The 24,539-nt window shown below is 42.0% G+C and overlaps 1 protein-coding gene across 6 annotated transcripts in view; it reads right to left on the reverse strand.

Annotated features, from left to right (window-relative positions):
• The window catches only part of CACNA2D3 (calcium voltage-gated channel auxiliary subunit alpha2delta 3), an 832,272-nt gene that overhangs the window by 205,209 nt on the left and 602,524 nt on the right, over positions 1–24,539 (reverse strand). For all 6 annotated transcript variants that reach the window (XR_013357842.1, XR_013357841.1, XM_077858494.1 and 3 more), the window contains 3 exons: positions 10,187–10,258; positions 8,839–8,919; positions 17–91 (listed from right to left, as the gene is read on the reverse strand). Coding sequence is in view for 4 of the 6 variants with exons in the window: in XM_077858494.1 (XP_077714620.1) it covers positions 17–91; positions 8,839–8,919; positions 10,187–10,258 (228 nt within the window). In the remaining 2 variants the exon portion in view is untranslated. The remainder of the gene's footprint in view (positions 1–16; positions 92–8,838; positions 8,920–10,186; positions 10,259–24,539) is intronic.

Here is a 24,539-nt window from a genome sequence, read left to right on the forward strand (position 1 = left end):
TAGGTATTTCTCTTACCAGTGGTCTCAGTTCTGGATGCGTCAGGATATATCCATTATTTGTGATTGCAAAGGCATAACCGTGAATCCCTAACTGTAAGAAGAAGTGAGAAAGAAACCTTCATTAGCTGGCTCCCTGGTGAATTCACAAAGCATAAAGCAGCCCGACATTTAGTAATTTACAGCTTAAACTTGGCATTCATAACCCTTATCAGCACAATATTTCATTAAAATGAATGCAAGGCATTGATCCTTGACATTTGGTAGAAATGAAGACCTGTCACAGGATAAGCTCAGCAAATAGCACAATTTAAAATGTCACATCCCCATGTTGGCATCAAAGGGCCTTACTTTGATTTATTTAAAACAAAAACAATTCCTTTTTTCCTTTTAAATAAAGTAGCTGATGTTTCTAGTAAGACCCTCTCCTCTGTTGAAGCAAACAGTTTTATCAACCTGGGTGTCTTCCATCACCCCATGATGAGGAATGAAGAGGAGGCTTCCTCTGATTCACATCTAGACTTTCTTCAAGTACACATCCATAGGGGCCATCTCGAGCACGCACTAGGCAGTCATTTTCCATAATTCTTTAAGGATGAAAGTGTCCCCACCAGCCCAGACAGGAGCCTGCCAACTCCTTTTATATCCTTTCGTCTTTAAATTTGGAGGCTGCCAAGCTTTTCCATGCATGCTTCCATCGACACAAAGCCTGGGTCATTTTCTATGCAGAGCCTCACTTAATTTATGTTTTCTGACTAAATGGGACTATGGGAAATAGTTTGAGAGCAATGAAATGTTTTATTAGCTTTAAAAAGTATGTAATCAAATTTAACACTGCACTTATTTAAATAATAATCCCGGCTTTTTGACAATATTTCTATTACACAGTTGACTGCACCCATTGGCTACAATAAATTTACCTACAAATCATTCATGTATTAAAATGGCCCCTGGCATAAAACCCATACTGATCTCTCTCTCTCTCTCTGAAGAAAGAAAATGTAACCCACTTTTGCCAGAGTAGTGAAAGGGGAGAGGGGAAAAAATCCTCTATTTTTTTTTCCAACAAGTGATTTTATAGTTCTGAGCCCTCACTGTTCCTTTTCTTTCAAATTCTCTGCTGCTCACATTCTTGAATATGATACTATTAAATGATCCAGACAACAGAGTTTACAAACCAAGAATGACCCTGTCTGCTTGTTAGCTTAACGTCAAGGTGATGTGGAATTAACTTCAGAGAATTTAACACCAACAATTAAAGGTTTCCCTTGCATTACATAAAGCAAATATGCATGTGGTAGTCAAGGGCAACAGACATTTTTCTCTTGGAGTTACCTTGCACAGCCAATCTTAATAAGATTCTACAAGACTCTAATGATAAAGTATATTTCATTATGCTGTGAAAGATAAACCAGAGATTTCCTATCCTTTGAGATGTATATCGTCTCTTTCATCTTGTCTCTTGGAAAAATGTCAGGCACAGTCAACACTGCATTAATTACCATTATTATGTCCCAGTTTAATACAGACTCAAGGGGTCAAAAAGGACTCAGAGAGTTTGACTTTTTTCCATTAAGGGCAAAAGAGGTATTTGATTGGAAATGCAAACTCAAAATTCGGCCAAACAGATGATATTTTATGGTCAGCTAATATATTCAGTGCCTTCCAATGCACTGAATTGCAGTTTGCTTCTAGGAAGTAATCCTCAGAAGAAGGCATAGCTTTTCATCTATGCTGTCTTCATACTCTATGCTTCTTGTAGAGTACCACTCAAAATGATTAATATTTGTAAAGTTGATTATAAGGAATCAAGACATCTGTCAAGCAAGGCCTTTGATTATACCAGGCCTGCCTCCCCACCTGAATATAAGGCTTCATGATGGCCAAGGCTGTGATGGCCAGCCATGTGGTCAAACTGGTGGTTGGGATGGAGGGAAGAGGAACAGGGAAAGGAGAAAGAAGAAAAGGAGGAAGCAGAAAACCATGAAGGGAGCAGGCTTGAGTATAGATGACACCCAGCTGACCTGAACTCTGCTTCCTTCCCTGGAATGCAAAGGCTGAACTGACTTCCCATCCAGTGTCCTCCACTCATTGTCCGACTGCCATCCTTGCCTCCCCACTGCCCATCAGTGCCGCCTACTGGAATCTGCGTTTGCTCCGCCTGCCTCCCACCAAGATGCCACCAGAACAGAACTCCCTTCTTGACTGTGGCCAGTGGCCACCTGATTGCTGACTATACCCTACAGAAAGCTCTCTTGAATCTTCTGGGTTGTATTAGCTGACTGCCCTCCCTCCCGACACTCTATTCCTTCAGCTTCCAGGCCCCGTACATCCAGGTATCCTTCTCTTCACTGGATCTTCATCTTCTGCCCACTCTCAAGCACTCTCTTCCCCCAAGCTTGTATCCCCAGGGCCCCTTGTCTACTTAAGCTCTCTCCCCCAATATGCTTTGGCAAGTACCTGGATGTTGCTGATCCCCAGCTCTGTGCTCCAGCTGTAGCCTCAGCCCTCACTGGCAGGTCAAAGTGTCCAACTGTGTGTTGGGCATCTCTACCTGGATATCCCCCAGGTGCCTCAGACCCACCCAGCCCAACATGGTGGATGCTACCCTTTCTGCTCCTTTCTCTCTGTGGGAGCACCACCTACCCACCCAGAATCCTAAGTTAGAAACTGGAGCATCAGCCTTGGACTTCCTTATTTCATCCCCAGCTTCTTGATCCAAGCAATCACTAATTTATCTCGCAGAAATTGCTCAGGCTCATTACTGCTTCCCCACCCCCACCATCCAGGTAGATTTAATGTAATAGATTTCTACAATGGTCCTAACTGTTTTTCCTTTCTCAAATAAGAGCCCCAACAAAGCCATCCTCCAAATTTATAAAGGTCAAAACCAACTCTGACCCTGTAGCTCCCCTGGGTAAAACCCACTAAAGACCACTTTCATGTATAAGATAAAAACCATACGTCTATCCATCATGTCTCCTGAGGCCTTGTCCCTGCCTCAGTAACCCATCTCCACCTCCTTCCACGCATTGCCTCTTAAGGTACATGGCAGTAACAACCCCACCCCCCTCCGCTACAGTCTTCTCTCCCACCCACACCTCTAACTCATTATGACAGCTGTCTAGAGCACCTCTCCTTCCCATCTTTTCCAGCTAATTCTCACTTATGCTATAAGCTCAGCATCAGGATCATGTCCTATAAAAAGTTTCTCCTGACTCTGCTCATTGCTCCCTCCTTTCCATACCTTGTTTCCATAAAACCCTGAGAATTTTTCCATTACTACCTTCACCCTAATGCATAAAAATGTGACACCTACTTTTCTGCCTCTTAGCCCTAGCTGGTTCTATCTCTCCTCTACCTTGTTTTCAATGAAACAGTGTCTCTTCCATCACAATGGGCTGTTTATGGGCATGGAGGATCTCACTCACCTCTGCCTTCTACAGCCCCTTGCATAACATCTGACCCATGGCAGGTGCTCCAGTAAGGTTTGTGAATATTTAAGACATTCATTGTTTTACCCAAATATCGTCTAGATCATCTTTAAAGTTTGAACTAAAGTAAATATGACAAATGAGCCAAAAAGGGAAAGCTGATGTGCCAAAGCAGGTCCACAGTCAGTCCTTGGCAAAGCTCTGCCTGAGAAAGTCATCCCGACACTCAGAAACTATCAGGGTAAAATCTTTTCCAATGTTTTGTTGCTTGTTTGATGGCATGTGGATATAACCTACTAGGGATGTGAGTAAGCCCCAAACACATTCTGCAGATGAACCTCTCAGAAACCAAAAACTTACAGTAAGACAATGTCCACCCTTGTTCTTGGCCACACACCGGTATCCCAATGAAATCTCTAATTTTTGGTTCATTTAAAGTAGAACTGGTCTTCCTGTCCATTCTACTGTGCAGTCCCATGGAGTAATAGGAACTAATCAAACACAAGGCCCTCCAGCACTTGAGGCTGCCAAAAGGGCCCTCATCCTGAAGCATGCTCTCCTGGAGGCCAGGAGCCTCGTGGTCCAACACCCCAGGGAAGGAGGTGCTTCCCTTCCAAGTGCAAGCCTTTGGGCTAATGAAGTGAACCCAATTATAAAATAGCTCATTATGTTAACAGAGGCTGTGGTGTCTGGAAGTTATTGCTGGGGTGTCTGGAATTCTTAATAAAAATTACAGGAAGTCTGATTGCTTGTGGGAAAATCTACGAAGCTGAGGGAAAATAAGGAATTCTATCTTCTGGGAAAACCCCAAGAGCCAAGAGCTGACTCATCTTTCCAAGGTGTTAATCAGGAGGAAAAGGTGTGATCCACACTCTGCTCCCTGGAGCTCTTCTGCTCTGGATGAGAGAAGCCTGTTCAGCCGTGACTGTCCCTGGCTGCCGTGCACCCCCTTTCCCAAGTCTTTTTGTGGGAACCAGAAGAGGGCTGACTCAGGTTCAGGTGTGTCAGACCTGTATCTACACTTCCCAGCCCGCTCCTTGGGAAAGCATGTAGCAGAAATGCATGTACTTCAGGCGCTGCTGCTTAGTTTTCTGTAGCCGAGCTTCCTCCATTCTATTGTTAGACTTTATTTCATTCATCTTTGATGAGCTGAGTTGTGTTGAGAAGATTATTTTAAGTGGCTTCAACTCAGAAAGGGGCCAAATGATACCCACTTCAGGGGAGCATAATAATGATTTAACGGGAATGGGGCCTTTTAAAGCCCCTTTACCATACCAAACACACAATAAAAAGCTCAGTGAATGTTTTATTGTCTTCTTTTATTTTAACTCATATTATTTTTAGTATTTTAACTATCATTTCACCTACGACTATTATTATTGCCATTTATTATTCCTAATGGCATTAGGGTAATAGTAGCTAAAATCCTGGCTTGCTAGTTGTGAGACTTGGCATGCTATTTAAGCTATTTAAGCTTCGGGTGCCTCAGTTTCCTTAGCTATAAGTGGGGGTGATGGCAGCATGCACCTCTTATTAAGGGAGATGATGCCATAAAGAGCTCAGCACATTGCCTGAGAGAGGAAACTGAGGACAAACAGATGCGTAAGGCCATCATTATCACTTCTGCATCAGGTTCCTACCATCTGGATTGCTGGGTATATATCAAGTAGTGGCCCTTTACTAGGGATCCTACGTCTTCTCATAGGAAATAAGAGGCTTAAGAAATGTTTGGAAACATTCTCTAAAGATGGGCTGCTTTTCTTAACACTGAGCCAGTAATTCTGGGCACCTGGGTTTGGGGATTTCAATAAAAGTAAGGTTCACTATCTTTAGAAGCCTCAAATCCCTCCCTCATTCCCATGGCTTTCCATCTCTGGGAGTGGGGGCTACAGAATTTCCAACACTTGATTATGTGGGTTTGGATCAACCAGCTGTCCTATCATGCCTCTGGAAACTTAACTCCCAACTGTAAAAGCCTTGGTGGTGGATGAAGCTGGATGTCAGAGGCCCAGGGTGGCAGGAGGACAAAGGGCCTTTGTCATCTCAGTTAGCCCAACCAGGAATATTCTTTTGCTAAGGAGGCCACCTTTTGTGAGTCTGGACACATTTTAGTTTAGAGTTCATTTCCTCTTGTTATAAAGGTGGCTTTCTAATTTTATCAGCTACATTGCATGAGAATATGGGAACAGAGATGACTTGCTTATTCAAAGAAGTTTCAAGCAGGTGCTGAGGACCAGACAAAAAGTGTGTGGAAGAATCAGACCCTCTGGGGACTCTGAGAAGACTGGGCCATTGTGTAGGGGTGGCCAGGGGCTTATGGATGGTGGCCAGGGTGCTGTTGTCCACGCTGAGAGAAGCCCCAGAAGGCATCGCCCCAGGCTGAACAATCCCCATGGTGCTAACTCCTCAGCTGTCCATCACCTTCCCATGCACTGTTTTACTTTCTTAAAACAAAAACAAAAATGAAACAAAACCAGAGTATAGAGCAAGATGATTTTAGGTGGCATGTGGACCTGGTATTGAACTTACTAACCAGGATCACTAGTGAGAGCCAGCTCTTTTTAAATCTCTTCCATCCTTCCAATTATATAAAAAAGAAAGTTTCCACTTAGTATATCTTTAACACTTGCCTTTCATATTACCTTGAAAAAAAGAGAGAACAGACCTCAAGTTCAGAACCTTAGATTATCAAGCAATCATTTAACACTATTTCTTTCTTTTCTTCTCTCTCTCTTTTTTTTTTTTTTTTTACAATCCTTCTAAAGTGACTGATGACACTGACTTTTCTTTGAAAATGGTGATATGGTGTTTCCTATTAAAATGTAGTTACGTGAAGAAAGGTTTGAGTTGATTTACAAATGAACTATTAAGCGAATAATGGTACAGATGGTACAGAAGCATGGCAACAAATCATGAAGTGTTATGTGAATGGCTTAGATACTCTATTCCTTAAGCACATGGATCTAGGAGTTACACAGACCAGGCTCGAATCACACTCACCACTTCCTACTTATATGGCCCTGAGCTCTGTGAACAGAAGCCCCATGAACCCGAGTTTCCTTATGAGCAGAATGGATATGATAGCACCTCACTTATCAAAGGAGGAGCTGGTACCATGATGTGTGTAATGCACTCTGCACAGCACAGAGGACTGGCAAATGTTATTTGCTAATATTATGCCACAAGACACCGTCTGGTACCACAAAATGGTGCTTTTGTAAACAGCCATTTTATGCATCCCTCACTTTGCCTCCAACCCGCTGAGGGACAACCTGATTATTTTGGCTGCCTCCATCTGCTCAGCTGACTTGCTCAGATAAGAGTTTGTTGGGATGCCTGCTGAATGGGCTGAGCCACTGGCTTGCTCTTATCCTGACCCTCTGTCCAAAGGTAAGCCTGTCCTTGTCAACTGCCTACTGCATATGACCTTGTATTATAAACCTTTCCTCGTGGCTTTCAAAATTCTTAGAACACCCTATTTTTAAATGGCAGAGGATCCCAGAGTGTCATTGGGTTCACACATTATTTTGTTGGGCATTCTACTTTAGCAAGGGTTCAGTGGATGTGAAGCCCACGGGTGCCTGAACCTGGCATGGGGAAGCTGTCAACAGCACTATGCTGGCAGCATCCCACAAAGAAGAGGGCCAGGAGGCCGTGGGTCATACTGGTTCCCTTGACCAATGTGGAACCATTGTTCCCAGTTAATAATAATGGTCAATGGTCAATTCTTCATGCAAGTTTATGAGCATGCAAGTTTATGAGTTATTGTTATCACCACTGGACAGAAGAACTAAAGATTTGAGAGGCTTGTCCACTCAGAGCTCCTTGGTGATGGAGCTGGGATCCCAGTGTATCTTCCTCCAGAGCACTAACCCCTATCTTCCTCCTCTGAAGCTCAGAAGAACGCCCCTCACAACGGTGGAGAATCAGGCTCAGCATGTCCGAGAAGGAGGTGGTAAGGAACGGGGCTCTGTTAGCCAGTCAACAATCTCAGAATCCTGGCCCAAAGGAGCTTGCCTGCCTCCAGGTGAGGGTAAAGGGATCGCTTGTCAATCTATCAGCAGGCCAAAGAAGAGATGGGCAAGCCAGTGGGCTCGGTGCTGGGGAAAGAGTGTTTTTCAACCGGGTGTGTTTTCAACCCTTGTGCAATCAGGGGAAGCATGCCAGTCCAATGAATGCCTCTCAGAACGGGGAGCAGTGCTGCTCTCTGCCCCTCCCTGCCCTCCCACACTTACTTACACACACACACACACACACACACACACACACACACACAGCTCTTGGGTAGTTCGCACAGCTCTGCTGGGGCTTGAGGTGACTTTCTTCTGTGGAGCTGCCACCAGGGACCAACTTAGAGTTTCCTATAGGGAGTTCAAGAACTCTCTGGGTCATCTTTTTAAAAGGTCATGTCACTCCCATGGCTAAGTTGTGTATCAGAAAAATACAATGATCACATCTCAATTTATGATTTCACACGTGATTGTTCAGGCCAGGGTTAGGGTGCTCATTAAGAAAAACAGCAAGTCCACTCACTAAAATACATGCTCAGAACCTAAGCAGGTAGCATAAGGACAAGGCAATGCTGCTTGATGGTGGTGGCAAGCAAAGGCTGAGTTAGGACCACACTGCTTTAAAGGACGTGGAGCGTGGAGCCTGGCTGCGGTGGAAAGCCAGCCCTGGTATATCCGTTGCTCTGATTTCACTAAAGTGCTGATTTAACCACAACAGTGTACCTTGAGAAGCCAGAGGATATAAGTCCAATCAATGTCATCCTTAGGACCCCACGATGGTTACTGTCACCAGTCACCTTCTTGGCAACTGGCCACCACTCTGTGATCAGCCCCAGTGGCAGTGCCATCCACCAGCTTTAGGTGGATGCTTGTGTTATGCCCACCTGCCCCAGACGGGGCACACCCCAGTCTGGAGACAGCTGGGAAGGCACCCGGAGCTGAGGAGGCCTGTTCTCATGGAGGTAGAGTTAGGTCTGGCCAAGGGTATTAATTAATTACTTAATTGATTAATTAAGTATTAATTTTCCAAGATAGAGGGAATACTCATGATAGAGTCAGAGACCATTTCTCTTTGGGTTTCATTGGGTTCCTGCTAAGAAATAACACATTTTAGAGGATCCTCAGGTTGGGATGAATTAGGACTGGTTTAGAAGACCATCAGAGATGTAGGACCTGCATAGACCCACATAAATATTTAGACTCCCAGAGATCCAGCATGTGTAGACCTACTCAGATCTGCTCAAACCGTTACTGTTCTTATGGAAAAAAAAAAAAAAGCACCTACCAGAAAGAGAATAGAGGCACCTCTTTTCTCCATATTTTCATTTACTACTATGGCAGACTGTGAAGGTATCTTGGACGCTTAGTCCTGGATTATTAATTAGGTGACACATTACCTTGTATTTGGGAATGGTCTTCAGAAGCTCTTTCACTGGGACATCTGTGCCAACCACACCCAGAAGAATGCCTTTCGATCTCTGTTGAAAAACAAACAGTAAGCAACAACAACAACAGTGAGTTACTTTGGTGGAAGGAATAGAACTGAGGGAGAAGCCAACACACCATAGATCTCCATCTGGTGCCTTCTCAAAGTTTCTAGAGATTGAAGATTAACCCAGATTTCTATGAGGCCCCTCTTCTATCCCCCCCACCCCTAAATATTGCTAGACAAAAATGGTAGCTTCTCAGGTACTACAGTAGCTCTCAACACACATCCATACAAAGATGCCCTAGTAGCCATCTCTTCTCCCTCCTGAAAATTCAAAATTAATGGTAACAAGCACAAAAGTTTCAGCCGCTAAGGACTGTAACCATTAATCAGTTTATTTTATGGAAGCTTTCCTTCTATAGGAAAGACGTAGCATAACTGCTCTCTCAATTTATACTGCTGTTTGGTGCCCAGGGGAAAGACATAATAAGCCTTGCATTTGTAGCAGCATGTTGGAACCAAGGACCAAGATGAAGGAATAGGCCTCCAGGGAGGGTCCCAGTTCCCAAAGTCAGGGTGATGGAGTGAAACTGTCAGAGTCAGAAAGGCCTCCCAGAAGAAGACACAAATTGCTACTGTCCATTGTTTCCCTCCAGTTCAAGCCCACCTGAAACCTCAGAAGGTGACCTTTTTAGAAGTAGGGTATAATCACTTCAAGGAGAAATCATCCTGGATTTAGGATAGGCCCTGTATCCAACAACTGGCATCCTTATAAGAGGACAGACAGACTCATGAGAGGAGAAAGCCATGTGGAGATGGAAGCAGAGATACCACAAATGAGGAGCAGCCGGGCACTGGAAGCATCTTTCCCTAGAGCCTTCTCAGGAGGTACAGCCCTTCCAATGCCATGATTTTGGGCTTCTAGACTGGAATTTTGAGAATAAATCTTTCTTGTTTTAAGCCACTCCATTTGTGGCCCTCTGTTACCACAGCTCAAGGAAACTAACACAAGGTTGGTCATTATAAATCAGGGAGGGGTCATCCCACCACACTCAAGGATTGTCTCTGGGTCTTTCCTTTCTCTGGTAATTTCACACTTAACTTTGGGAAAAGTGCTGCATACTGTCACATGACACTTGCTGGGATTCCTCTCTTCTATTCTCAATGTCATGATTCTAACAACAGAATTCTAACAACATGGAAAACTGATAGATCCCTTATCTTTAACATAAATAATGTCACCAGAGCTTGAGTCAGAGAATGTCTGAAATGGCAATCCTCCTAATATCACACCAGAGCATGGCTGCTGTACTCACGGTTTCGTTCTGCTTACTAAACACAGGCATGGCGACCGTGGTCATCAGGACGAGGCTCTGATCATCGGCCAGCTGGATGGGGAAAGAAGTCAGTTACCCGGGAATGATTTGAAAACCACACATGGCCAGTGGTCACGGCCCTCAACCATCTCATCCTTTCCTGATCAGGGCCATTGGGAACAGACCAGTGCTCACTCAACCTAGTCGCCTAGAAGAGAGTGCAATGTCTCTCTACTCTGACTTGCAGATAAAGATCCCAGTCCATGGCTGGGGAAACAAAGTCAGCCCCTACCGGTCGGTCCAGCCAATCTGTTACTGCATTCAGCCGTTTGGGTTCAAAGAAAGCCTGCATTGGATCTTAGTGATTCACTTCATTTTATGACCACAGATTGATTTTATCCTTTCACTTTGCAGACATTTATGTGCGATATGGATGCTGCTCCTTAATCTGAAAATTGAGGATCAGAAAACATGAGCATAAGGGGTTTTATGAGTTGTCCCTGCTGGAAACAATGAAATCTGAAATCATTTATTCTCCCCGAGGTAGCTGAGTCAAGGCCTTTTGGTACCTCTACATATTTCTATGGCCAGTCCCAGACAGAAAACAAAAAAACAAAATACAACAAATAACTTTATCATCTGATCCCTAAAAATCACCTCTAAGCAGCTAAACATTTCTCCTGGAATAACGACCTTTGAAGTATGGCAAACAATGCGCTTCTGCAACCATCTGAATTGCATACAAATGCACTGAGCACCACCACCATCACATCTGGTTTTCATGAAGTGTTGGGAGACAGACAGGAACTCTACCCGGCCCTGGTAACAAGTGGGGAAACAGAGTTCTGGACCACAGTAGGCTTTGGTCAAAGACAATATTGGTTTTAATTTTCAGCTTTGAATCTTTATTAACTGTATTTATTAAGCCTCCATATCCTCAAATGAAATAATGGCAATTATTCCCCAGCATTGTTGCCTTGAAGAAAAAATGTGAAACTTCCAGCGTGGTACCTGGCATAAGGATGCACTCAAAGGATGCTGGTTTCTCTTCCATGCCTGCAAGGTCATATGGCCAGTAAGTGGCAGAGTCCAAACTGAGCTAAGGCATGTGACACTTCTGACAGGGACCAAAGTTACCATGGCAAGTGTGGTAGGAGAGAGATCCTTTCTGGTTTCATAGCCCATTTTAGCCTCAAATGAAGCAATCTGTGAGTGAGAATCCACTATCTTCAGCGTATAGTGTTTTCTGATGTGTGAGTACTTCTCTATAGCTTTAGTTTCATAGAAAATTCACGTACTGTTCCCTCAATCTTCTTGGGAATAGGCATTTGAAAGAGAAGATTCTAAACCCTAAGGGCCCACATGGACTAAGGTCTCCATGGACGGGCAGGCCTTTGGTGAAAAGGTTATTAAACTTAGTCCATCTCCCACCTATCTTGTTCTTCCAATAGATTCTTCGAACTATAGAGCCTCACTACTTGTAATGTGGTTCACAGAACAGCAGCACAACTGCATTAGAAATGAATAAGCCCAAGCCCCACTCTGAATCTGAACATTTTAATAATTAGTATGCATATTAGAATTCAAGGATCATTATGATAGGGCAATCCCTTCTACCATCAATACTCACTAGCTTAAGAGAAGCTTATGGGAGTAGGGAAGAGCTCCTAACAGAGACAGGCAGGGCCATGTGCTAGGTTTATGTCTCTGTCAGGGTGGACCTGTATCCCTCCATGACAAACAAGATGAGGCAAGAATCTTACCTTCACTCAAGGACTGGAAATTTGTGGTGTGATGATTAATTTTTTGTGCCAGCTTGGCCAGGCCATTGTGCCTCATGTTTTGATCAAACACTAGTCTAAATGTTGCTGTGAATATATCTTTCTAGTTGTGATTAACATTTAAAAATGCAAACTTTGATAAAGCAGATTATCCTCCATAATATAGGTATGTCTCCTCCAATTGGTTCAAGGCTTTATGAGAAAAAACGGGTCCCAGAAGGAAAAAGGAATTCTGCTTCCCCTCTGCCTTCTGATGCAAGTCTGCAACATCTCCTCCTGCTAGAATTTCCAGCCTGCCAAGCTACCCTACAGATTTCAGATGTGTCAGCTCCCACAACTATGGGAAGCAATTCCTTATAATAAATCTCTCCGCACCCCCCCACTCCAGATATAGGATATATATCCTGCAGGTAGAAATAAGGTATCTATCTCCTATGGTTCTATCACTCTGGAGAGCCCTGACTGATATACATGCAATCATGTCCTCTATTATTTGAGGCAGCCTAATTTGGGTGAGAGAATAAGAAAACAAACTTATTACCACATCATAATATTAGTAACTAAATAATATTAACCATGAGATGATAATGACAGTTTGTGAAAACATGGTTCCAACATCTTGCTAAAAATACTTAAAGTATCCTATGGCCACCACTGAGTGTATGGAAGGTCATTTTCAAAGGCAGAACCAACCCATAGTAAACATCTCTCTTAGAATCAGAGATCTCCCCATATTCCACTTCCTTGATTAATCTTCAGTGCTATACAGAAAACTGATTTGAGCTGATCCATAACCTTGGACAACTTCCACTTTGCAACTCAAATCAAAATTTCAAGCGATGCCAGCATGTATCATGGATGAAACCAAAACATACCACTGACAGTAATGAGAAATGAAGCTTTTTCCTGCAACCAGTAAGAATCAGTTATAAGTCACTGGTAATTGTTCTGGCACAGATACAAGATCATGGGAAACTAACTTCCAAATATTAAGCCAGAATAATGTATCAACTTCAATCAAACTTCAATCAGAGGCTAATTCCAAAAGTAATTACAGCCCATCATTACCTTACCAAAAAAAAAAAAAAGTCCCCATAATGTTGCATGTGTACTGAAACCACTCAATTCTTTAACCAGCCTCTGGTAAACAAAGGAAATGCAGTGAGCTCGGTCTAGCCACTATGCTGGGAGCACATATACTGTCTCCTGGGGCAGTTCTGGCCCAGATTTGGACTGGCTTGGCCAGAACCATAACCTGTAGCCTTCTTGATGTGCACAGCTCACCAGTATGGCCATAAGGGCTGGTGGGGCCTGGAAATACTACATGCATGACATTAAGATCTTCCTCTACACCTATCAGCTTCTACACCATCTCTCCCAGTCTCCAGAGATCTGAGTTCTGCGAATCTTGAAGGTTTCATGGAGAAGAAACATCAATTTGAAAGTTAATTTGCACTGTGAGCACTTTATGATCAAAAGGCATTCTGTACTCTTGCTATAGGAAATAGCAGCCGGTGGCAAAGCCACTTCGTGTCCAGACCACCAAGCAGGAGTTATGTAGCCAACCGCAGCCAGACACCCTTTGTCCCCACCCACCAGGGGGTCCCTGCTTTTCTGTGGCCCCCTAACCTGTAGTGGCTGTGGAGGCAAGAGCTGCTTATGATTCATACCCGTGGCTTCCAAGAAAAACGCAGACACAGAGTCAACGTTCATTTTCCAAAGGGTAGGAATGGGAGGGGGAGGTCACCATGGTCCATCTGGGAAAAATCCTATTAACTCAAGTCCAAGTGGGAATCCTAAAATGAACTGCCACTCAATTGCCTTTGCCCAGGCTTTGAACAGGCCTCCGAGATGCTTGGTTGTGGCGCTCTGTTGTATAATAAGTGTATATTATTCCATATCCTTCATTTCCTATGCTACATAATGGGGACCATTCTGGTATCAAAGGAAATGATGAATAATAATACGGAACATCTGGTTTATAAAACACAAACTTGCTCAACAGATTGACTGCTTCCTGTCAGCTTCCCAAGTTAATCATGCATGTGGGCTTGTATGAATATGCATTTGGATTCATGTGTGAGGTACATGCAGTGGTGCCAGGGCTTCTACTCCTAATGCTTGATTAGTTTCCCACCAGTGGCACGAGCTGGCCATGTGGACAGCTCTCCGGTGTGGCCCCAGATGGGATAACCATCAGACTTGTGCTAGATCGGTGTGGGCTGTGGGTCTATTCATTATTATACATCGACTCCCTTGGTAAACACTCCTTCAGCATCAGCTTATGTGCCAAGTTCCTTGCCAAGTGCTGGAAGATACCTAGGCATGAGACACAGGTCTTGCCCACCAGGAACTTCAAGTCCCCCAGAGGAGACAGAAAAGCAATGGGACAGAGGGAGAAAAACTGGCTGTGGTGAGCACAGTGGCTCTAGTTATGTGAGCAGAGGAACTATCTTCTTCAGGACTAGCCTGGATGAAAATAAAAATGTCCAACAGTTACTGATATATCTATTAAGGTTTTTGTGACAGATTCAGAATGCTTCCTGAAAACCAGTTTAACAACAGCCAGGACAAGTTCCCTGCTACAGAGCAATTTCATCCATTTGCTTTAAACTTAAGAATATGCATCAATGGAACAATGAAGGAGGAGACACTTTTAAAAACTGTCTAGTACTTCCTCCCCAATCTTTTTTTTTTTTTTTTGGAAATATTACCCCCTTTCTTTAGAGAAATCTTCTTCATCCCTTTCCTCCACAAGGTTCTCTTGGCAACTAAACCTCTCCCATCCTATATGTTACTGGGCATCAGACCCAGGCTGAGCCAACTGGGGCACTACACACACACATACCACATACACCCCTGCCCAGGCCACCTGAGCAGTTTTCTTTTTCCCCATCTGGAGCTAATAGGAAAAACTCTCTACTCCCCTTTGTGGATGACTATAAGAATATAAGCCTGACAACCAAATCCTTTCCCCATAGAAAAGGGACTGAGAAAATAAAGTCAAGCCAGAGACAGGAAGAAAAGTGTGTGTGTGTGTGTGTGTGTGTGTGTGTGTGTGTGTGTGATGGAGGAGGAGGAGCAGAGGGGGAGAGAAAGTGAGGAAGGGGACAGAGGGATGGAACCAGTCCCTGGATGCGTTCATTCCTAAGCTTTATTCCACCCATGCTGTTTTCCACTACTGGGTTCCCTGAGGCAATGTTTTCTTTTTCTTTTTGCCCAAATAAGCATGGATTAGATTTGTAACTCTTATAATTGAAGAATCCTAACTTGCACAAGTGTCAGTCTTGACCATAAATGATCTAGGTAGCTTTAGATACCCATTGAGGTGGCCCCAAGTACCTTGTACAACTCACAAATTTTGGTACACTATTGCTGTAGCAAGAAAGGTCAAAGGGAAGATGGCCCCAACAACTTTAAGATGAGTGGTTGTGTGTCCTTTCCACATCGGAAGAAATTTAGATAACCCTAAAGTACTCAAACACTGAATGGCAATGGGCAGTATTCTGGAGGAAATGAGGACTCTTTATTATGGCATAAAAACTATTGTCATTAGGAATTTGTGTAAAACTTTCCTAACGAATATACATTTGCCTACTTTGAGAAAAGAGCCTGCTCTTTTCCCAGAATGCCAGAGTCTGCTCTGACAGAGATGCAAAAAACTGCTGGGAAAGAGGATAGGAATGGAGGCAGGTTGCAGGCACCGTTGGGGCCCTGGCAGGGCCCTGGCAGGGACCAGTTGTGACTACAGGGTTGCGTGGGGAAGCCTCCTACCTTTGAAAGACACCTATTATGTTGCCTCCCTCACACCTCCCTCACAGGAAGCTTGCCAGGACCAGTGGCGGGACCCTGAGTTCCCGGTAGCTGGAGGCCTCTTGGGCTGAGTGTTAGAGAAAGGAGGTAAGCTGGAGCCAGGTGCTTAGAAGGCCTTTGAACGAGTTAAGGGCAGCACGGCTGACAGCCCATTTGAGGGCCAACAGGTGGTTTTCAGCAGTGCCTCCTGCCATCACTGCTCAGCCCTGGAGGCTTGGGCTCAAACAGAAGTTTGTGCAGAAATGGGGAACTTAGCTCAGGAAGAGAATGGCTCTAAGCCAAGAACAAAGGCCAACTCACCAACTCTACATATTGCCCTTCTTACGTTTATATGTTTTTCTTTTCTTATTAAAGTCGATCAACATATTGACTATGTTAATAGAGTACATCACATAATGTATACCACAGTAAATACATATTTTATACATGTGTACATAATTTATGAGTACACAGCTGGGTTTTTGCTGTGTCTTCCTTCCAACACCTGGCATGAACGCCTACCTGCACTCCGTGAAAAGACACTGCCACCATCTAGTGGCAGTTAGGATGAATTGCAGGCACAAGGTCCTGGGAGATGAGACTTTTCCAGAGGATAGCCTTACTGACAAAAATGTACTTAAAAGGCAGGCAATATCATTTAGTTCCTCACCCAGTGTGAGCAAAGCTAGGCTGTATAAACTCACCGTTCTGTTAATATCCTGTAACCTTGACAGGGAAAAAAAAATAGTACCAAGAGGTGAAAAAACACACCGTGTACATCTTTAAATAGAAGATGACACATTTTGAAAGTAGATTGATCCTTTGAGGTGTGCAGGATCTAAGAATGTGACAAGGGGAGGTCTTCTCTTTCCTCTCTCCGTGAGCTTAAGTTTATCAATGACCTGGGAATCCCTAAGGGCCATTCTTTTGGTAGCATATGATGAGGGCAGTGGGAACAAGATGGGAACAGATGGCAGCCACGTCCTTCAGTTTTCAAACTCTGTGGCAAGGGGAGGGTTGACAGTAGGAAGTCACCAGTATAGCTCTCTGTGCAAATTGGTGAGAACACCAGGCAGGGCAGTGGGGAATCACAAATCTGGGAAAAGGGGTGTGAGCAGAATATGTGGCTATGTAGAGACACTACACAGGAACGAATCCCTGGACCTTCCTTCCTATTCCCAGACCAAAAAGTCCTCTACATCTACCCTTTCAATTCCTGTCTCTGGCCGCTCTCCCCATTCTTCCACCCCTTCCCTCACCCTAACATCCCTTATCTTCAATATTAAAAGGAAATCAGGTGGAAAAATCTAGTACAGGCCACACTCAATGATGGGTCTTAACTTTCCATTCTGGAGACATCTCCTGCTGGAGATGCAGACACTTTCCAGAGGAAGAACAAATGAAACCCACTGAAATGTGGAAACTAAATCCTATTGGTGCATCTTATGCCTGAAAAGTAACAGTGTATAGTATCAGCATTACCTGCTTGGCTGATGTTAACACCATCAGATTCTGTGAATTTTACTCTCATTTAGATTTCCACAGCTATTAGTAATAATCATGAAATGTACTGGCTATTTCAATTGTGGTCAGTTTTAAATGAAAGGCTTTACACATACATGTGTGTTTAAAAATACACTTGCTCAATAACCTAAAAAGCCATTTTGAAATGAGAAGAGAAAGAAAGAATAGCTTGTTCTAGTAATAAATCCAAAAGATTTCTAAATCACCTTTGGTAGTGTATCTGGGTGTGTATCTTTGATCTTTTTTTAAAAAAAATCTCTTTTCTATATGGTTGAAAATTTTAAGAAAAAGAACACTGACATGAACTTTCAACTACAGAATGCATTTTATAAATAAAATCACCCAATAGCATATATCTGCAATGAATATTAATGCCTTAAAATAAATAATAGGGCAGCCTGGGTGGCTCAGTGGTTTAGCACCACCTTCAGCTCAGGGCATGATCCTGGAGACCCAGAATCGAGTCCCACGTTGGGATACCTGAGTTGAGCCTGCTTCTCCTTCTGCCTGTGCCTCTGCCTCTCTCTCTCTGTGTCTCTCATGAATAAATAAATAAAATCTTTAAAAAAATAAATAATATTAATAATCCTACTCAAATCTTTTTGCATAAAGATCAAACTAGTCCTTCAAACAAACTATGGTAATACTTTGACATGAAAATGCTATGAGAATAAAGTTTTATATTCTGAGTTAAACATATTATGCTTATCAATATTTTAGATGTTCTTTATGGTAAGAGGTTTAGTAAAAGCAGGTATTACTATTTTTAATTGAAAAGCTGGTTCTTTCAATGTAAGCAATATGAATTGTTTGCTTTTTATGATACTGCTCAGATGAACTGCTACCCATTTAAAATCTAGACAATTTATGAACACCAGCCATTGTTTAGATTCTCATTTTGCTCTGGCATCTTTCAACAATTGTGAAGATGCTTGAATCCTAAATAATATAAGGATAAACAAAGTAGCAGTGGAAAATAAGAAAAAATAAGAATAAGTAAATCTTCCAAGTAACATTTCCCCTCACTTTGCATCTGATTGTCTTGGTAAAGTGCTCAGTTCTTGAGAATGCTCCGTAAGTGACAATTTCCTGTCAGCCAAGAAATTTCTGCTTCTTACTGAATCATTATTACTTGCATCTGAGATCTGAAGGCCCTGAATTCTTCTGAGATTTACTGTATTTTAAGTTGTCTAAATACAAAAGTAAACAGATTTCCCTCTTTGAACTTTGTATCTTATATGAACTCAATTGTTGAGTTTGTTTGTCCTCTCTTTCTCTTTTTAACAACCTGAAGACAACTTTGTGAGTGATAGTGCTGGATAATGTTGGAACATCTGTATGAGATTCTCAAAATAACTTTCTTCTAATAAAGTTGTTATTATTCGGGAAAATTTTTTTATGTTGCTTCCTCTTTTCCCGGCATTTCTGAAAGACGTCATTAAACAGGGAATATGTTTTATGAGTAATCATCTAGACAGATGGAAGATGCGGTCTTTGGCCAGGGACATATACATCAGTGAACCCATGGGCAAGACAATATTACAGATCAACCTATCTGAAAGCTGTTTGAGGAAACTGCTTTGTTTGTTTATTAGGGTACAACATTCTTATTTCAAGAATGTCCCAAAATAATGACAATACAAATTACCACAGGGCATTGGATTTTGGCTAATATTCACGATGAGCTATGACACATAACTGACCCCCCCATCATAGCTGAGCATTTATATTGTCACAAACGTGGTTTAGACACCTCCCAAATAAATGCCTAAAAATACAGTCAACTGTTGGAGCTTTGGGGCCCTGGGATAAAACCTTCCCCTTGTTTAAAGACCCCCTGAAACGTTGCTTCCTCCATAAAACCTTCCCTAACGAAGTGGAAATGGGAACCAGATGTTCTCAAACTTCACTACAAAGATAATCATATTTACTCTACAACCTAAGATACCATCTAGGACCAAATTTGTGCAAACTGTTAATACAGCAGTCACTGAACACTGTAGCTGGAAGAAAAACTGAAAATTCTGTAGGGCTTGTAAACTCCAAGGGCAGAAGCTGGGAATGGTTCCTCTTTTTATCCATAGTATTTAGCATAGATCTGGTATATAGGAAGCGCTGAGTAAATGATCCCTGAAATAATTGATGCCAATCTTCCCTTTTATTTATTTGATAATCAAGGTCCAAGAAGGAAAAAGGAGTCACAGAGAATTGGTACCAGAATTTGGACAATCTTGTCCTTTTATATTCCAGTGCCTCCACTTGCTCATGGCTCCTTCATTTAGTATCTGTGTATATTGTGCCTACGCTAGAGTGCTGAGACTCTAATAGGTTCTGAGAAGCTGGTGCTTAGATGCTGCTGCCACCGATAGGGACAGAATGTTCATATAATAGCTAAGTTTAACACTATGACTTCTTTGGGAAGCAGCACAGACAAGAGAATCAACTATGGAAGCATCTGGAATTAAATCCCAGACCAGGTTACCCAAACTTATTGAGTCATTTTTTTTCCTCATTGAGTCATTTTTATTTATACATCCTTCTATTCATCTATCTGGCTTCCAGCCATCTATCCATATCTATTTACAAGCATAGCTTGCAATTATTAGATGTGATTTTAAATGTTTTCATATTTACATAGTCTTAGCTTTAACTGTGACACAGACCTTGCAAAATGCCCAGGCTCATATTGTAGGTGAAGAAATAAAAGCACAAAGTACCTTGTACCAGTTCACAGGGAGCAGCAGGGTGGGGATTTAGACCTTGGCCCATTTGATGCTAGAGGCCTTGTCCCCATCACTGTGCCCTCAGCCTCTTTTCTGTAAAGGACAAAGACAAATGTCATGCTTTGCCTTAAGGAGCCTGGAATGCAATGAAAGAGGCAACCACACTAATCATCGCTAAAGTAGGAATGTCCTCCATAGTTCTTGGGAGGGTTAAGTAGAATTATAGATGTAAAGCACCCAATACAGTGCCTGGCACATCCAACAAGTACAAACGCTCTCATAAGAACTACTCTAGGTGAGGGGAGAGGAGTTCATTAGCTGCTCTGGAATTCCCCCACTGCTCTACTAAGTTAGAACACTCCATCCATCTCTCCATTTGAATTGTATAAACAAAATAGAAAAATACTTCTCCTTTATCCCATGATAGATCATCATGGCTTTAATAGTTAAACAAAATGTATTAAAAATCAGTTGGCAGGGAAGGAGGGAGGGTAGCAGTCATCGTAATCATGAATATGGAAGGAGATTAGGAAGAAAGCACACTGGGAAGGGAATTGTCAAGAGGAAGTGGCCAGGGAAGAAGGGGCAGATGCTTCAGAAGCACCCAGCCTCCAAATTAGTTACTGCATCCTAGGCCTGGGCAAACATGGATGGGTCCAATCCAAGCACACAAGGGCTCATGACTCAGCAAGTGGTTCAATTTTGTGAGTCACTTCTGGAAAAAGAAAATCCATACCATGGCATTAGTCCTTCAGCTGACATTTTTCTACCTCATGAAACTAGGTTGGGTTTTCCAAAATCCTTCCAGTTAATTTGAAGGGATAAACATCTAACTTTCTGTTTTTGAACTTGTTAGTTGTACTGCTGTGCAGGATTGCACAACTGCTTTGGTTTAACCCCAGAGGTTCATTTCAGTCGAATCCTTTGGCGTGAGTTGTCTGAAAGCCCGCACAAAGCCATCCCAGAAGTTCTCATGGAACTAGGCTACATTTGGGCTTGTAATGAATATACACCATTTAATCAGGGATCTGACCAGCCAATATCATGACTGGAAAAAGGATTAGGCAGCTGAGCTATGACCAGACCAACAAATATCTGACTCAGTTTAGAAGAAAAGCTTTAAAGGCAGTTGCTTCATTAAAATTAAAATCTCATTTTAATAGGCAGAGACAATAAGGTAGATAAATTCTGTCAGCAAAAATTAGAATAGTTTATAAAAACATTATGCCAAGAATAAAGAAAGGCAAGGCTATGCCTATAGTGTGTGTGTGTGTGTGTGTGTGTGTGTGTGTGTGTGTTTTCTCCTGAGTATTTCATGGCATTTTCATACACACCTGCCACACTGGAAATCTCTACCTATGAGGACCCATAAAGTCAGATTAATACCATTGACAATGATTTGGTATTGATTTCATACAGACTTGGCTTAGATTTACATTTTGACATAGATTTAGTTTCCAGATGAGTCATGGAATTGTACTGATTTTCATTAGCCCTGTGTTGGAATGGTGTTCTTTACTGTGAATTCTCTCCCACTTCCTTTCTCCTATAGAACTCATAGAAACATAGTAATGCAATCACAAATAAATGGTTTTCTCATTGAAGCCTACAGTTTATAGGTTCCCTAATTCTTTCCTTCATTGAGGTGTTCCATGCAGTTGTCCTCTAAATGATACTCTAGGGTCTTGACCAATAAAGGGCAGACTCATATACTGCTTTCAGGCAACACATCTTAGTGTGCCAAGTGATGAACACAGTTGTCCTAAATCTACCAATAAATACAGTGGAACCCTCAAAATGGAAGTTCTGTGAGCTCATGATCGCCCTTGGGTCAATAAGTGAGCTCTGGAGAAGGATATTTAGAAGCAAGGAAATCAGAACATCAGGTGTCTTATGATGTTCTCTTCAAGAAAGTCCCTAGGCTTGACACAGTCACACTGACATTAATGCTGTCATAGCCAAATTCACCAGCTTTGTGAAATAGCTCTTCTCAATCCTTTGCTTTCCTTTCTGTGTAGAAGGAAAAAGGATGTATATATTTCTTTGAGGAGGTAAGAACAATTGTAATGAAAACAATTTTTTTTAATTCCACTGTTTTTACTCAATGTTTCTCTGACTTTCAAAAGACAAGGCAGTTTCATTTTAGTAATGTTACAAGTAAGGTTTGTATTATTTTAATACCTCAAGACAGTCATATTTTATAGTTGTGTTTGATTTAAACAACTAGTAGAAAGCATTCACATATCTTAAATACATGAGAATTTTTAAAAGAAGACTTCGAATCCCTAAGTCACTGAACATTAGGTCTGGGACTAGAAAGCTTGGAGATACTAGGGATTTTTAAATCAATTCTTGGTTTTTGGCTTTACAAAAATGCCTACTTTTCTTTTGCTTGTTTCTGAACATCAGAATACATCAGTGTTTCAAAACCATTTCTAATGTATTTGTGTCAAATCAGTTTCTATTAAACAAGATATACTACTAGCATGATAGGTAGTATTGTTCTTGCCATGGCCAGCTTCCCCTCCGGTCGGGCATTCTGTTAGTGTGCTTCCCAGAAGAGTCCTATAAAGGGAATGTTTTCACCCATTGCTACAAGAAGAAAACCATGGCTCAGGATGATGGTGTCCTAGGCCTAAGTTTGCCAGGAAGGACTGGCAGGGCAGGGCCTCCTCTCTATTTCCAGCCAACCCTGCAGTGGGACAAATGGGCTGTCTTTGCTCTGCCATAAGAGTGGGATGGCTTCATTCCATCATGCGTGCACACCACACAGGGCTGGACTGTGCAGGAATAGTACTCTCCAAATAGCAACTGGGGCAAATGTCACTCTCACCTGCTCTATTCTTCCCATTTAAAAGTCCACATAGCCTCTCCTTCCGAACAGCCCTGTACTGAACTGCAAGTAGGACAAGCCACACCTCTAAATGAGGTGTGTGTAGGGTAGGTAGCCCCCAAGGTTCAACCAAGCACCAGCATTTCCATGGATTGCAGAGCCTCAGGTCAGTGTTGCTCTAAGGATCTCATGGATGGGGCCTTTGACTAAAGATCAGAGATGATTTCTCTTTCTGTTGGAAAAAGAAGAGTTTTGATAACAAAGGTACTTTTTAGATTTCTCCCATGGGACAACACATCATTGATAAACTGCCACTGTCTGATCAGAGCTGTCTACACCAAGAATCAATGTAATTGTGTGTGTGTTTTTAAAACTAAGCTTGGGGGCAGCCCTGGTGGCTTAGCGGTTTAGCGCCGCCTTCAGCCCAGGGCATGATCCTGGAGATCTGGGATCAAGTCCCACGTCGGTCTCCGTGCATGGAGCCTGCTTCTCCCTCTGCCTGTATCTCTGCCTCTCTCTCTCTCTCTCTCTCTCTCTGTCTCTAATAAATAAATAAAATCTTAAAAAAATAAAATAGAATAAAACCAAGCTTGGATTTCCCAGTATTACATTTGTTTCCGGAGTGAGTTAGGCTCAGCAAACAATTATTGGGCTAAGCCTTGTTTGCCCATTTAATGTATTTATTAGTAGTGGATTTACTTCACTATTATTAGAAATATAACTAGTTAATTATAAAAATACATGCTCACCACACAGGGTTTGAGAAGTACAGAAATGTATCAAGAATAAAGCAAAATATTTGTTCTTTACTCAGAGGGGAATACTCACTATTAGACATGCCTGTGCATTTCTTTCCAGTATTGTTTTGTAAATCTGTATGTTTACACACACATGTACACAGAGAACAGAATGTACATAAAATGTTATATTCTGATTTTAAAACTAATTTATTTTATTATATTATTAAATTTCATTTTGACCACAATTTTATAATGGCTTCCTATCCTTCGGAACTTTGATGACTTTCGCCACCACTTTACTATTGTGAGTATTTTGGTTCTTCTTTTCCTCATTATAGATAAAATTGCAGGTCGCTGACCAATTTAGGTTATAATCTTTCCACAAAAGAAGATTATTGGGTTAAAACATGCAAGTGTGAAAATTCTTCATATGTACTAGCAATGTATTCTTGGAGATTTTTCATTTTTTTAACCAATTTTCATGCCTAACAGTGTAAAAGCTATGAACTAAAATAAATAAATAAATAAATAAATAAATAAATAAATAAATAAATAAATAAATAAATAAATAAAAAACAACAACCATATTTTCATAATTGAATTCTGGTTCTTACTTTGCTTTTATCCGTATTATAAAACCTTGTGAAAGCTTCAGTATATATGAAAATGGGATGAAACTTAAACATTTTTTCCAGATATATAAGTAACCACATATTATGAGGTTTTAAAAACTTAACCACTTAGCTTTTTCAAACAAGAAATGCAAACACTATCCTGCTTCTGAATGGAACTCCATGGTCCCCCATCAATCCACATGAGGCTTACACTGGAGTTCTTGCGTGCTGTTCTATCAGCCATCCTGCCATTGGGAAGCCATGCACTTTGAATCTGAGGGGTTTGCATTTCTATATTTATGGTCTCAAACACAGAGATGGATAGGGCCATGGGAGAGGGGTTGGC

The sequence above is a fragment of the Canis aureus genome, chromosome 19 (assembly GCF_053574225.1).
Source record: "Canis aureus isolate CA01 chromosome 19, VMU_Caureus_v.1.0, whole genome shotgun sequence".
Taxonomy (NCBI): domain Eukaryota; kingdom Metazoa; phylum Chordata; class Mammalia; order Carnivora; family Canidae; genus Canis; species Canis aureus.